The sequence below is a fragment of the Hylobates moloch genome, unplaced genomic scaffold, assembly GCF_009828535.3.
Source record: "Hylobates moloch isolate HMO894 unplaced genomic scaffold, HMol_V3 SCAFFOLD_19, whole genome shotgun sequence".
NCBI classification, from domain to species: Eukaryota; Metazoa; Chordata; class Mammalia; order Primates; family Hylobatidae; genus Hylobates; species Hylobates moloch.
The window spans coordinates 44,900,412-44,913,246 of record NW_026652294.1 but is presented as its reverse complement, the minus strand read 5'-3'; the positions used below and the strand labels follow the sequence as shown (position 1 = coordinate 44,913,246).

Genomic DNA, 12,835 nt, shown 5'->3' with positions numbered 1-12,835 from the left:
GATCACATGAAAGATCATTTTTCTTAAAGAAAAAAAATTCCCTAAACCCAGAGGGGACCAGCAAATACTTAACAGGAGATTAGAGATTTCCTGTGAGTGCATATGGCTCGGGGTGACCTGATTCTGTAAAGCAACTGTTATTGTCCTCCTTAAATTCATGTGTTGAATTCTAATCCTATGTGATGGTGTTTGGAGGTGGGGCCTTGGCAGGTGATTAAGTTCATGAAGGCAGGGACCTCACGAATGGAATTGGTGCCCCTATCAAAGGGACTGCAAAGAGCTCCCTCATCCCTTCTGTCATGTAAGGACACAGTAAAAAGATGGCTGTCTAGGAACCAGGAAGTCAGCCCCACGGAATCTGCTGACCATTTGACCTTGGATTTTACCATCTCCAGAACTGTGAGAAATCAATTTTCTATGCTACCTAGTCTATGGCATTCTGTTTTGACACCCAGATTAGCTAAAGTACCAGCATATCAACTTGCACACATAATTCTTGGAAACTCTGATGCCAAATCCTTGATGGCAAAAGGTGATTGATCTGCTGGAGACATGAGCCTACATCATCCCTCTTTCTACAATAAACCAGAGAAGTCAAAACAGGCAAGAGTAGGTCAAGGTCTTCTAAAAGCCATACCTGAAAGGTTTCCAATAACAGTTGACTTGATGGTAATTCAATCACACAAACAACCACAACAAAAGACACAACTATCAGAGACTTTCAGGATAGCCTCAAAAGCATCATCTAATATTAGGGAGTTCAAAAAGGTGAGAAGTTTCAGAAATCAAACTTTATTTATATTTCATTTCATAAACTTGTAATTCTAACACTATTAATAAATGCTAAGGCAGGTGGCGGCATGGAGAGCCTGGGGCACAAGGGCTGTCTTTTAAAACTTTGCTTGCTGTACCCTTTGGAGCCACCTCCTGGTCCCCTCACCCCCTGCCCACCTGTTAAGAGCCCGTTTGGGGCAGCACATTAGGGGCAAACAGCCTGGATGCACAGTTGCAGACACACATCCATGCCTGGAGAAGGAGATTGCGTCTGAGAGCAGGAGGAGCTGCTGGAACTTTTCTTCCCAACCTTCTTTTAATGCTCTTGCACACCTCCTGCACACACATAGACCCCACCAGCATTATCACAATATACGGGACCTGCAGCAGGGCTGCCGCTATAATGAATGAGAGAAGCCTCTCTCCAGCGACGTACAGGAGCCCAGGCTGAATGTGCTGCTCTCTGCCTGCATGTTTGCCACCGTGCCCAGGACTAGGGGCAGCATGGGAGCTGCTGGCTGGGGCCGTGCTGGTCACCTCCTCCCTCCCACTTCTGTCTCCAGCCACACTTTCAGCTCCAGGGCCAAGGCCAGTGGCTACAGTAGGTGCCATGGTTTCAGGCAGATCTTCGTTGGTCTGGTCCTTGGCTGAAGCTCCCTCTAGCTCCAGCGCTGTCTCTGGAGGGTGCTCTTCCCATGCTGGCTCTGGATCCACAGCTGGTGCTGTCAGTGCTCTCATTTCTGCGTGTGGACCAGGAGCTGAAAAAGGAGAAAAGGCCACCAGCATCAGTCACTTTCCACTGGAATTTCCAAACACAGAAACAACCTCACTGAATTTTAAGGAGTTCCAGCCCCTAAACACCACCCCCGCAAAGTCTTCCAGGCTGCAGCCACCTCACCATATGTCTGTGCCTCCATGGGCTCCCGAATCTCCTCCCGGACAATGACAGTGAGCAGATGCAGCCCCGATGGGATCTGTGGTGTGGCCTGGCCTACTAGGGCCTGCCCTGGGCTGCCCTGTGGTACCTGGGTGCGCCTTCTTACAAAGGGCCACAGGTTTCTGGGGTGAGGGATGAGCCTTCTTCGGCATCGTCGGAAGAGGCTCTCACTCCCTCCATTCCTGAAGCGGCAACCTCTCGAAGTGGGGAAGCAATACGAGAACATCTTGCTCTCTTGAGCATCTCCCACCAAGTGAGCTGGTTATGGCGCTGGCTGTAGGATATGGGCGCCTGGTTACCAGAGTTCTAAGTTCTGTTCGTGTGTGTCATCATCAAGGAAGTGAGGTCACTTCTTTACGGTTCTGTCCCCTTGGCCCCTTCCTTCCATAAGACCTACTCAGGACTCCACTGGGCTGCTGACTGCTCACCCTCCCCCCAGGTCAACTCCTTACCTATACACCGTTATGTCCACCCAGGGCCTTTTTGGACACCTGTACCTGATGTTCACCAGGGGCCAGATGTCCTCAGGCTTGATGTCCACCTAGGACCTGATGTCTGCCTTGGGCCTATGTCCCTCTGGGGGCCTTGTGTTCACCTGGGGACTGTATCCAGCTGGGGCCTGATGGCCTACTGGGTCTTGTTGTTCACCTAAGGCCTTGTGTCCACCTGGGTTCTGGTGATCACCTGGGGCCTGGATGTCCACCTAAGTCCGGATGTGCACCTAAGGCCTGAGTTTTCACCTGGGCCTGATGATCACCTGGGGACTTAGGTCCAATGTCCACCTGGAGCCTTGGGTCTAAAGTCCACCTGGAGCCTACGTATCTACCTAAGGCATGATGTCTACCTGCAGCCTGATGTCCACATGAGTCTGGTGTTCAACATGGGCCTGCTGTCCACCTAGGGCCTTGGTGTCTGTCTGGGGCCTGGTTGTCAACTTGGGGCCTGGTATACACCTTGAGTCCAGGGTCCACCTGGGGCCTGATGTCTGCCTAGAGGACTGACGTGCTCCTGAGTGAGGTGGGAGGATCTCTGGAGCTCAAGAGGTTGAGACCACAGTGAGCCATGATTGTGCCACTGCCCTCCAGTCTGGGTGACAGAGTGAGACCCTGTCTCAAACAAATAAACAAAAAAAACCACACAAATTATATAGCTATACAAAAATATTTTATTTCTTTTTAACCTTATTCTATGAGCTTTTTACATTATTTATTTATTTTACTTTTAAAACTTTTTTGTTAAAAACCAAGACACAAACACACACTTTCGCCTAAGGCTAAGCAGGGTCAGGATCATCAGTTTCACTGTCCTCTACCTCCACATCTTGTCCCACTGGAAGGTCTTCAGGGGCAGTAACAGGCATGGAGCTGCCATCTCCTTGATAATACTGCCTTCTTCTGGAAACCTCCTGAAGGACCTGCCCGAGGCTGCTTCACAGTTAACTTAAAAAAAAAAGTAGTAAGCGTGTACTCTAAAATAACAATAAAAAATATAGGATATTAAATACATAAAACATTAACATCAGCATCTATTATTTTCATCAAGCATTATGCACTGTCCATAATTGTATGTTCACACCCACATCACCACAAACATGTAAGCTCCGTGGTGTCCAATGAATCTGCCTTTCTTTACCTACAACAGTCTTGGTAAATTCTTTTACCACCCATCCCACTATCCCAGAGAGTCGCTGCTCCCCTATGACACTGAGTAAGGAAGAGATAGAGCTGACACCATCCAGAAATATTCCCTGAGGCCAAGCCCAGGCCACAGATTATGGTGAAGCCTCCAACTTCCACACTGTAAGCCACCAGGGGCCTGGTGACCCCTGTGACCAGGCCACAGGGAGCATCTATGCGTCAGGCACTTACAGAGGCCCCAGGGTATACCCCAGAACACTGGGGGCCCCTCCCCACACCCACAACCCCAGGCATTATACGTGGAGGAGGATCCACACTCCTGCCCACAAACACCAGGTAATGCATGAGGAGAAGGGAGGCTACCTTGAGACTACGCACGGCCTCACTACCTAAAAGCACTCTGTCATCGTGAGGGTGAACCAGAGATTGACTGGACTGGCCATTTAATCCATCACTTTGGCCCTTGGGTTACTAACATTGATGGAACTTTTCAAAGTTACTAACTTTGGGTTTCCTGTCCACCTAACTGCCGGAAGCTAAGATGGCAACATGAGTATCAGTCAAATAAAGCAACATGCATTAACTTAGTGACCACTACACAAGCTCACCAGTACATCCTTCTGGTGCCACCAGGATGCCACTTACTCCTCTACGTAAGAGAAAGGATTTTTAAAGTAGAATATGAATTATTGCTGTTTATGGTGATGCCATTATTAAATTTTATAATTGTCCTGCCTTTTCCAAGTGGGACATATAAACAGTTAAATTGATTCAAGATCATTAAATCATATGAAATAATTTTTATATACATTATCTGCTGAGTTCAATATTACATAAGTCTTCTCCAACCCATAGGTAGTCTTACAAAGACAGAGGCATATTTTTTAAATTACTGAGCTTGATATCAAATAATATAAAGGCTGTTAAGAATGCTGAGATGGATTTGCTTAATATATGTCAAACTGGCCTGCTTTCACAGGAAGGGCATATGGCCGCTGCACTTGCACAGGACAATTTATTTGTGTGTCCGTGGACAAGATGTAAAGAAAAACAATGAATAACTTCCAAAGCAGTGAAAACATTGCAGCTGAGCTCTGGAATTCTTAGTAGAAACCATGAAAAGGCAATGAAAACACTAAGAGCAATTGCAGGTTAGGAACTGGGATTCACAGGAGCTTAATGGAGCACATTATGTTAAGTGAAATGAGCCAGGCACAAAAAGACAACTACCACGTGATCTGACTTATGTGGAATGTAAAACAATTGAACTCATGGAAGCAGAGAGTAGAATGCAGGATACCAGGGGCTGGGAGGCAGGGGTTTGGGGAGACGGTGAAAGCATTCTAAAGTGTAGTTAGGCAGGGCAAGATCACGCCACTGCACTCCAGCCTGGGCGACAGAATGAGACTCCGTCTCAAAAAAAAAAAGAAAATATTCTTGGTTGGGTGTGGTAGCTTGGCACCTGTAATCCCAGCTACTCAGGAGGCTGAGGAATGAGAATCCCTTGAACCCAGAAAGTGGAGGTTGCAGTGAGCCGAGATCATGCCACTGCATTCCAGCCTGGGCAACAGAGGGAGACTCTGTGTCTTAAAAAAAAAAAAAAAAAAATCATTCTTGAATAAAAACACAACAGCTTTAATTCCATGCTATTGTCCTTTATATATTAACTTGTAGAAAAAGAAAACATTTATATAATGAAATTTATTATTCTACTTTTGATTAATATGTTCCCCTTTATATCATTCAGTTTACTTCTTAATCAGTCTCCATAATCAACTGCATTTTTTTTTTTTTTGAGAAGGAGTCTTGCTCTTGTTGCCCAGGCATGAGTGCAATGGCATGATCTCAGCTCACCTCTGCCTCCCGGGTTCAAGCTATTCTCCTGTCTCAACCTCCCGAGTAGCTAGGATTATAGGCATGCGCCACCATGCCTGGCTAATTTTGTATTTTTAGTAGAGATGGGGTTTCTCCATGTTGTTCAGGCTGGTCTCGAACTCCTGACCTCAGGTGATTCGCCTGCCTTGGCTTCCCAAAGTGCTGGGATTTCAGGTGTGAGCCACCGCGCCCAGCCATATTTCCTTACAGATATTAAATTTGAAGCAATTGTCTTTTAAGATATCCTTTTGTCAGTTTCACTTACTGGTGGCAGCTTTCTACTTTGAGTAACATGATTCATCTCTGCTGTCTCGATCTCCTGATCTCGTGATCCACCCACCTTGGCCTCTCAAAGTGCTGGGATTACAGGCATGAGCCACCGCACACAACCAGTTTAATTTTTCTTAAACTGTAATTTCTATAATTTTATTCCTCTCAACATTTTATAGGGAAGTTTTAAAACACACAGAAAAGTTGAAAGAATTGTTAACATCCAGATACATACCCACTAGATATGTACCGACTAGATTCTACAATTGCCAGTGTTTTTCTCATCACATATCTCTCCATATGCCTCAATTCACCTTGTTTTTAGATGCTTTGCAAAGTAAGCTGCAGGCATCAGTACATTTCACCCCTAATACTTCAGCATGCATGTCAAGCATTAGCCAGGGCTCAATATTTGTTTATAGCTCTATTTTAGAGGTCAAGCTTACATACAGTGAAGCCCACCAGAATAGATCTCGTGTACAATTTGATGAGTTTTAAAAATACAGTCACGTAGCCCAAACCCTCATCAAAATGCAAAATATTTCCATTACCTCTGAATTCTTCTCTCATGGCCCTTCCCACCAGCCCCACACCCATGGTCTGTCCATTCCCTCATTTCTAGCAACTATTGTTCTCATTTTTTTTCACGGCTCTTCCAGCGCATCATATGAATGGGGTCATTGAGTCCACTACTCCAGTGTTTTTCACACAGCACAGCCCTTTTTTTTTTTTTGAGATGGAATCTCGCTCTGTCACCCAGGCTGGAGTGCAGTGGCACGATCTTGGCTCACTGCCAGCTCCGCCTCCTGGGTTCACACCATTCTGCTGCCTCAGCCTCCCGAGTAGCTGGAACTACAGGTGCCCCCAACCACACCCGGCTAATTTTTTATATTTTTAGTAGAGATGGGGTTTCACCATGTTGGCCAGGATGGTCTCGATCTGACCTCGTGATCCGCCCGCCTCGGCCTCCCAAAGTGCTGGGATTACAGGCATGAGCCCCCGCACCCAGCCTCAGCACTGCCCTTCTAAGACTCATCCATGTTGCTGCTTTCATCAGTAGCTCCTTCTCTTTTAATCCAGTGGGCGGTGTTTTTGGCCACAGACTGAAGAGAACTTTGACTTTAGTGATTCATGATCTGACACTTCCTCCTAGGCCACTCTTGTTATTTCTAGCAGTGTTAGCTTTGTCTAAACACCAGCAAACTATCTGCCAGTGGAGTTCATTCAGTCACATTACCTGAAAGTTAGATGAGAGATTGTTGGAACTGGTGTCTATCGGGACAGGGCAGGCTGGTGGCTGTGGCCGCAGCAGTGGCAGCACCTCCACACAGCTGTCATTGGTGACTCAGGCCCATCAAGAACACTGCTCTCTTCTACTGCCCACAAGCCAGAAGGCTGGGCTGGATCCTTGACTCCCAGCATGCTTTTTTGTTTTAATTGTAGAAAATATATGCAACATAAAATTTAACGTTTTAACCATTTTTAAGTGCATTAAGTGTATTCACAGTGTTGTGCCACTATCACCACCCTCCGTCTGTAAACCTCTTTTCATCTTGCGAAACTGAAACCCTATGTCCATTAAACTCTAACTCCCCATTCCCCCCACCCATTAGCACCTGGGACCCACCATTCTACTTTTTGTCTCTATGAATTGACTCCTCTAAATACCTCATATAAGTGAAATCAGAGTATTTGTCCTTTTTTTGAGTGGCTTTTTTTTTTTTTTTTCTGAGAAGAATCTCGGTTCACTGCAACCACTGCCTCCCGGGGTTCAAACAATTCTCCTGCCTCAGCCTCCCGAGTAGCTGGGATTACAGGCATGCACCACCACGCCTGACTAATTTTTGTATTTTTAGTGGAGACAGCGTTTCACTATGTTGGCCAGGCTGGTCTCGAACTCCTGACCTCGTGATCCATCAGCCTCATCCTCCCAAAGTGCTGAAATTACAGCCGTGAACCACCATGCTTGGCCTTGACTGGCTTATTTCACTTAGGATAATGTCTTCAAGGTTAACCCATGTTGTAGCATGTGTGTCAGAATCTCCTTCTATTTAAGGCTGAATAATATCCCATTGTATAGATATGCCCCATTTTGTTTATCCATTCTTCTGCCAGTGGACTCTTGGATTGCTTCCACCTGTTGATTAACTATGAATAATGCTGATGTAAACATGGATGTACAAATATCCATTCAAGGGTCTGCTTTCAGCTCTTTTTGGATATATAATCAGAAGTGGAATTGCTGCATATAAGGTAGTTCTGTGTTTCATTTTTCGAGGAACCACCATACTGTCTTCCACAGCAGCTGCACAATTTTATATTCCCACCAACAGGGCATGAGGCTCTCAATTTCTCCACATCCTTTATACACTTGTTATTTTCTGTTTTCTTTGGTCTTAGCCATCCTAGTGGGTATGATACACCCTGATGAGTGTACCTTATTGCTGTTTCGATCTGCATTTCCTTCATGATTGGTGAGGTTGAGCATCGTTTTCGGTGCGGCCCATCTGGATTTCACATGAAGGATGTTCTAAGAAGGAACTGTAAGACTGATGTGGCCCACTCAGCAGGAAGACCAGCCTGGTGGCAACGGAGAGTAGTGAGAGTGGCAGGGTAAGGGCTGAGGAAGCAGCCAGAATGGTCACGTTGGACTTTTGGGCCACGGTAAGGAGTTTGAGTTTGATTCTGCGTGAGATGGCAACCCCCAGAGGGCTTTGAGCAGGGGCATAGCAGGATCTGACTTAGGTTTTCAAAGGATTTCACTCTGGCTTTCTGACCACACTGATTTTTTTTCCCCAATAGGGCATCATCTGCGACTAATTATCCACTGAACACACTTAGCAATAATATTTATCATCATCATCAAAACACACAGTGCGGGTAAAAAGATTTACGGGTTACAGAATGCCTCCACATACATCATCTCACTCAATTCTTGGGGCAGTTTCTGCAGCCTCCAGTCTCCTTGGCGGAGTGCCTCTTCTGAGCTGTCTCCTAGGACTGGCCCCCCTTGGTGGCTTGGCATGCCACGAGAGGAGCCTGGGTGTGCCTCTCGTGATCACAAAGTGGTTTGGACGTCTTTGGTGGAGAACACAGCTCTGGCAATAATGTACTGATTTTGCAGTTTTCTTGAAAGTAGTCCATCTGTTTATAGCTAAGCCATGGGTGCCTGTGCAGAAGTCACCTAGGAGCCATCCCATGTTTTTCTTTAAATGCCATTGGTCCTTTGGCCTTTGACACTATAATTTTTTCTTAGTTGGCTATTCATTGTCGCTGTTTCTTTATAGAGGGCTCCTGAAGATTCTGCTGAGTCCTAATGAGCTTCAGGACCCTTCTAAGGAGTTTTAGTGGCTCTTCCCCTGGAAGAAGTGAAATTCATGCATACATGTATTTTTCCCTCATTGTGTATTTATGGTGTCCAATGTGTACCGTTAACTATGACAAACACTGCAGGCACAATGATGAACAGACATAATTTCTGGTGCCCTGGGTTCAGGGAGATTAGACAGATGGACCAAGCGCAGGGAGTGTCGACAAGGAGTGAGAGTGGGTGACACACAACACTGCACATGCACTCCAAACCCGTGGGCAATGCACACGCACATACAAGCGCATGTATGCTGAGATCCCTGCATTTACAGCAGAAGCCTGCACGGGAAGACTGGCTTCCTTCAAATGCCTGCTGGCAGTCACCTAATCAACACTTTCATTCTTTGACTGAAGAATGAGACCCCAGATCCAGTTAACCACAGAGAAAATCCTGCAGGGCAAAAGATGGCCCCTGAGACAAACATGCTGTTTTTTGTTTTTTAAGAAATGAACATGTTACGTTTTGCGGAAGAGTCCAAAGTTCCAATAGTTACATTGATCCAAAATTGTATCCTTATCATAACATCTAAGTGCCCTTTCTGTTTAAGTCTCAGCTGCAAGACTGGGTGACCAGGGCTGGTAGACTCTGGGTGCCTCCGTGACTGCAGTATGATATCAAAGGCACTGGAAACAACTTTCCTTTCTTCTTCCTCTCCAGGGGCTTGAGATTCCTTTAGTGGGGTTGGGGGAGTGCCAGAGGTATGGGGAAGCTTTGCAGGATGCCTTGAGCCTCAAATTGGAAATACCATTGAAAGACAAAACAGTGACTTAAAATCATAGGATGCTATAAATAAGGAGGAGCTCATTCATTTCTTGAGCAGAAAACATTTCTTGAGCACCTACTATGTGCCAGGCTGAGGTTGGATGCAGGGGATAGATAAAACGCTCTCTCCTCTCCTGGAGCTTACACTCTCCAGGCAGAGAAGACAGTAAATAAAAAAGAACAAGCAAATACATAAACAGGAGAAAATATTCAGAGATTTTTAAAAAGAGGCATAAAAATAGAAAAAAGGGCACCAGGGAGAGAAAATTGGTAGCTTAAATGGATGCCCGAACCAGGCTCTGAGACAAAGATTTGAGCGCAAGCCATTTATAGAGGAGGTCATGATGCAAATACCAGCAGAGGTGTGGGAAAGTGATCAGAGAAAGCCTCAGGTGGAGTCACAGATGTTGATGTCCAGAGTCAGGAGATTGCAACGGCTGGTGCTGACTGGATGTGGTGGAACCAGAGGTGCTCGTCCTACCAAGCACAACGTCGCTGGGCACCGCAATTCCTCAGACCCGAGACTAAGGGTGAGCAGCAGGTAGCCATGGAGAGATCTAGAGAGAGGGAGCATTTGCAGCAAAGGGGACAGCATGTGCCAAGGCCCTTTGGGGTACCTGAGAAAGGGCATGAAGGCCCGTGTGGCTGGAGGGCACCAATCTTGCAAGACCTGCTGGGTGAAGTGGGTGAGGCAGGCAGGACTTGCAGCCCCTTGCAAGGAGTTGACACCATTGTATGTGCAATGGGAGGCAGGAGATTCTTCGAGGGCAGACCTGCTGTACTTTTCACTGGATCGCTTCATTGGATCATGTTTTTAGAGTTGGAGGAAGGGAATGGCCACTTGGAGTAACGGTGAGTTGGGGGTGGCATCTCAGGGACAGTGCAGGGCGTAGAAAGCAGAGTCTAAGACAATGACAACAGACAGCGCCAAGCTTAGAGCTGCGGGAGGGGCCTCCCTTTTGTAGTGCATTCTGCTTCAAAATGAAAACAACCCAGGCAGGGACCCTGGTCTATTTTGAGGATGGCCAAGCCTTGAAGAAGAAGAACAATTAGATAGTAAAAGGATTGGAAAATGGGGAGTTTCCAGCAGCCATTTCTTTGTGTCACCCGTGATGCATTTTGACAAAGTGTGAAGCAGGGAAAAAGCCGCTGGATTGCAGGACCGTTTGGCTCCGCTTGGCAGAGCGGCTAACAGCGAATGCTTGCAGACAACGGGGTCTGCTCCTCCAGTTATGAATTTGGAACCGAAGCATGCAAAAAGAGATTACAGTTTAGCATTCACCGCAAGCATTCAGTGAAAAATGAGACTGTCATGCCGGCTGGGACTCAATCTACAAGGGAAAGCAGGGACAGAGGAATGCTGGCAGCTGAGCATGGACCATGGGCAGAAAATGCCCAGGCTGGAGGCTGAGGGTTTCAATGGCTTTGGGTGAGAATGTCTTCTTTTCGGCTATTAATTTTTCCCTTCCTTGTGTCTCCAACCCCATGAGGTTTCTTCTTCTTTATTTTTCCTAGCTCACTCTCCATTAGAAATGTGTCCCCTGGGTTTCAAAATTAGGCAGCTGAAATGAAGGCTGTTTCAATTCTGGAGTTAGGGGAAGAGGAAGGCATTAAATATATTCAAACCATGACAGTACCTTAGAATTATGTAAATTTTTTGGAGACATTAAAAGTCATCCAATCCAAAGCCCTCTTTTCAGAGACAAGGAAGCAAAGGGCTAGAAGAACGAAGTGACTTCTCCAGGTTCCCACGGCCTCCTGGTTGGCAGACCCAGGGTTAGAGCCTAAGTCTCCTGACTTTCATGCCAAGACTCTCTCGGTGACACCCACAGACTTGTTTTTCTCCTTTATTTGTGGGGAAACTTGAGTTATTGGCAGAGCTTATTTAGAGTCACAGACAGCCGGAGCCTTTGGTTGGCTATGAAGCTTTGCTCCTTCCCAGATGCTTGGACTGTGGAAGAAACGCCCGTGACTCATTAGTCGCCACTCTTTCCTTTGTGCTAACACAAATGCCATGCCACAGCCTTGGCACTGAGATTGCACGGGATTGGGTTTGGTACCCTAAAGGGGGCCAGGGCCTGGGGATGGAAGTCCTATCCTAAGGAGAAGGAGTGAGACAACAGCAGTGACTAGTGAGCTAGAAGGGAAATTGTCTGCAGAGGCCAGGAAGTGTAGTGGTTAAGGCTAACCCTCCAGAAGCAGGCTACCCAGATTTTCTGTTCCAGCCCTACCTCTGACTAGCTGTGTGAACTGGTCAATTTATTTAACTTTCCATCCGTAAAGTAGACATAAAAATATACATACCTATATTGGTTATCTGTTGCTTTGTAACAATATTACTACAAACACAGAAACTTAGAACAATGCATATTCATTATCTTACGGTTTCTGTGGGTCAGGAGTCCGGCATGGCTCAGCTGGGTCTTCTGCAATGCTGAAGTCAAGGTGTCTGCCGGGGTTGGGGTGTCATCTGAGCCTTGACTGGCAAAAGATCCCCTTTCAAGTTCACTCAGGTTGCTAGCAGAATGTATTTCTGGAGGGCTTCATTTCTTTGTTGACTATTGGCTGAAAGCCACCCTCAGTTTTTTGCCAGGTGGGTCCCCAACGTGGCTACTTGCTTACTCAAAACCAGCCAGGGAGAGAGACACTCCAGCAAGTTGGACACGAGAATCTTATGTAACATAATCACATAATCACTCACATATAATTACATCACCTTTAATGTTTCTATTGATTAAAAGCAAATCACAGGTTCTGCCCACACTTGGAGGGGGGTGCAATTATTAATACAAAGGTATGGATACCAGGAGTTGGGATCATGGGAACCGCCTTGAATGTCTGTCCACCACGATGCCTTATAGCAGCAGTCCCCAACCTTTTTGGCATCAGCGACCCATTTCATGGAAGACAATTTTTTTTTTTTTTTTTTTTTTTTTTTTTTTTTTTTTTTTGTGAGATGGATTTTCACTCTTGTCGCCCAGGCTGGAGTACAGTGGCACCATCCTGGCTCACTACAACCTCTACCTCCTGAATTCAAGTGATTCTCCTGCCTCAGCCTCCCAAGTAGCTGGGATTATATAGGTGCCTACCACCAAGCCCGGCTAATTTTTTGTATTTTTAGTAGAAATGGGGTTTTGCCGTGTTGGCCAGGCTGGTCTCATACTCCTGACCTCAGGTTATCTGCCCGCCTCGGCCTCCCAAAGTGCTGGG

General features: G+C 46.3%; 1 protein-coding gene across 1 annotated transcript; it reads right to left on the bottom strand.

The window, feature by feature from the left end:
- Window positions 1-772: 772 nt before the first annotated feature.
- Window positions 773-1,972, bottom strand: CDRT15 (CMT1A duplicated region transcript 15). The gene is made up of 2 exons (XM_032138806.2): window positions 1,673-1,972; window positions 773-1,532 (listed from the first exon to the last, which is right to left on the bottom strand). Exons 1-2 carry the CDS (start codon window positions 1,935-1,937, stop codon window positions 955-957), a joined length of 843 nt encoding a protein of 280 aa, XP_031994697.1. The 5' UTR covers window positions 1,938-1,972; the 3' UTR covers window positions 773-954.
- Between the last annotated feature and the right edge of the window lie 10,863 nt (window positions 1,973-12,835).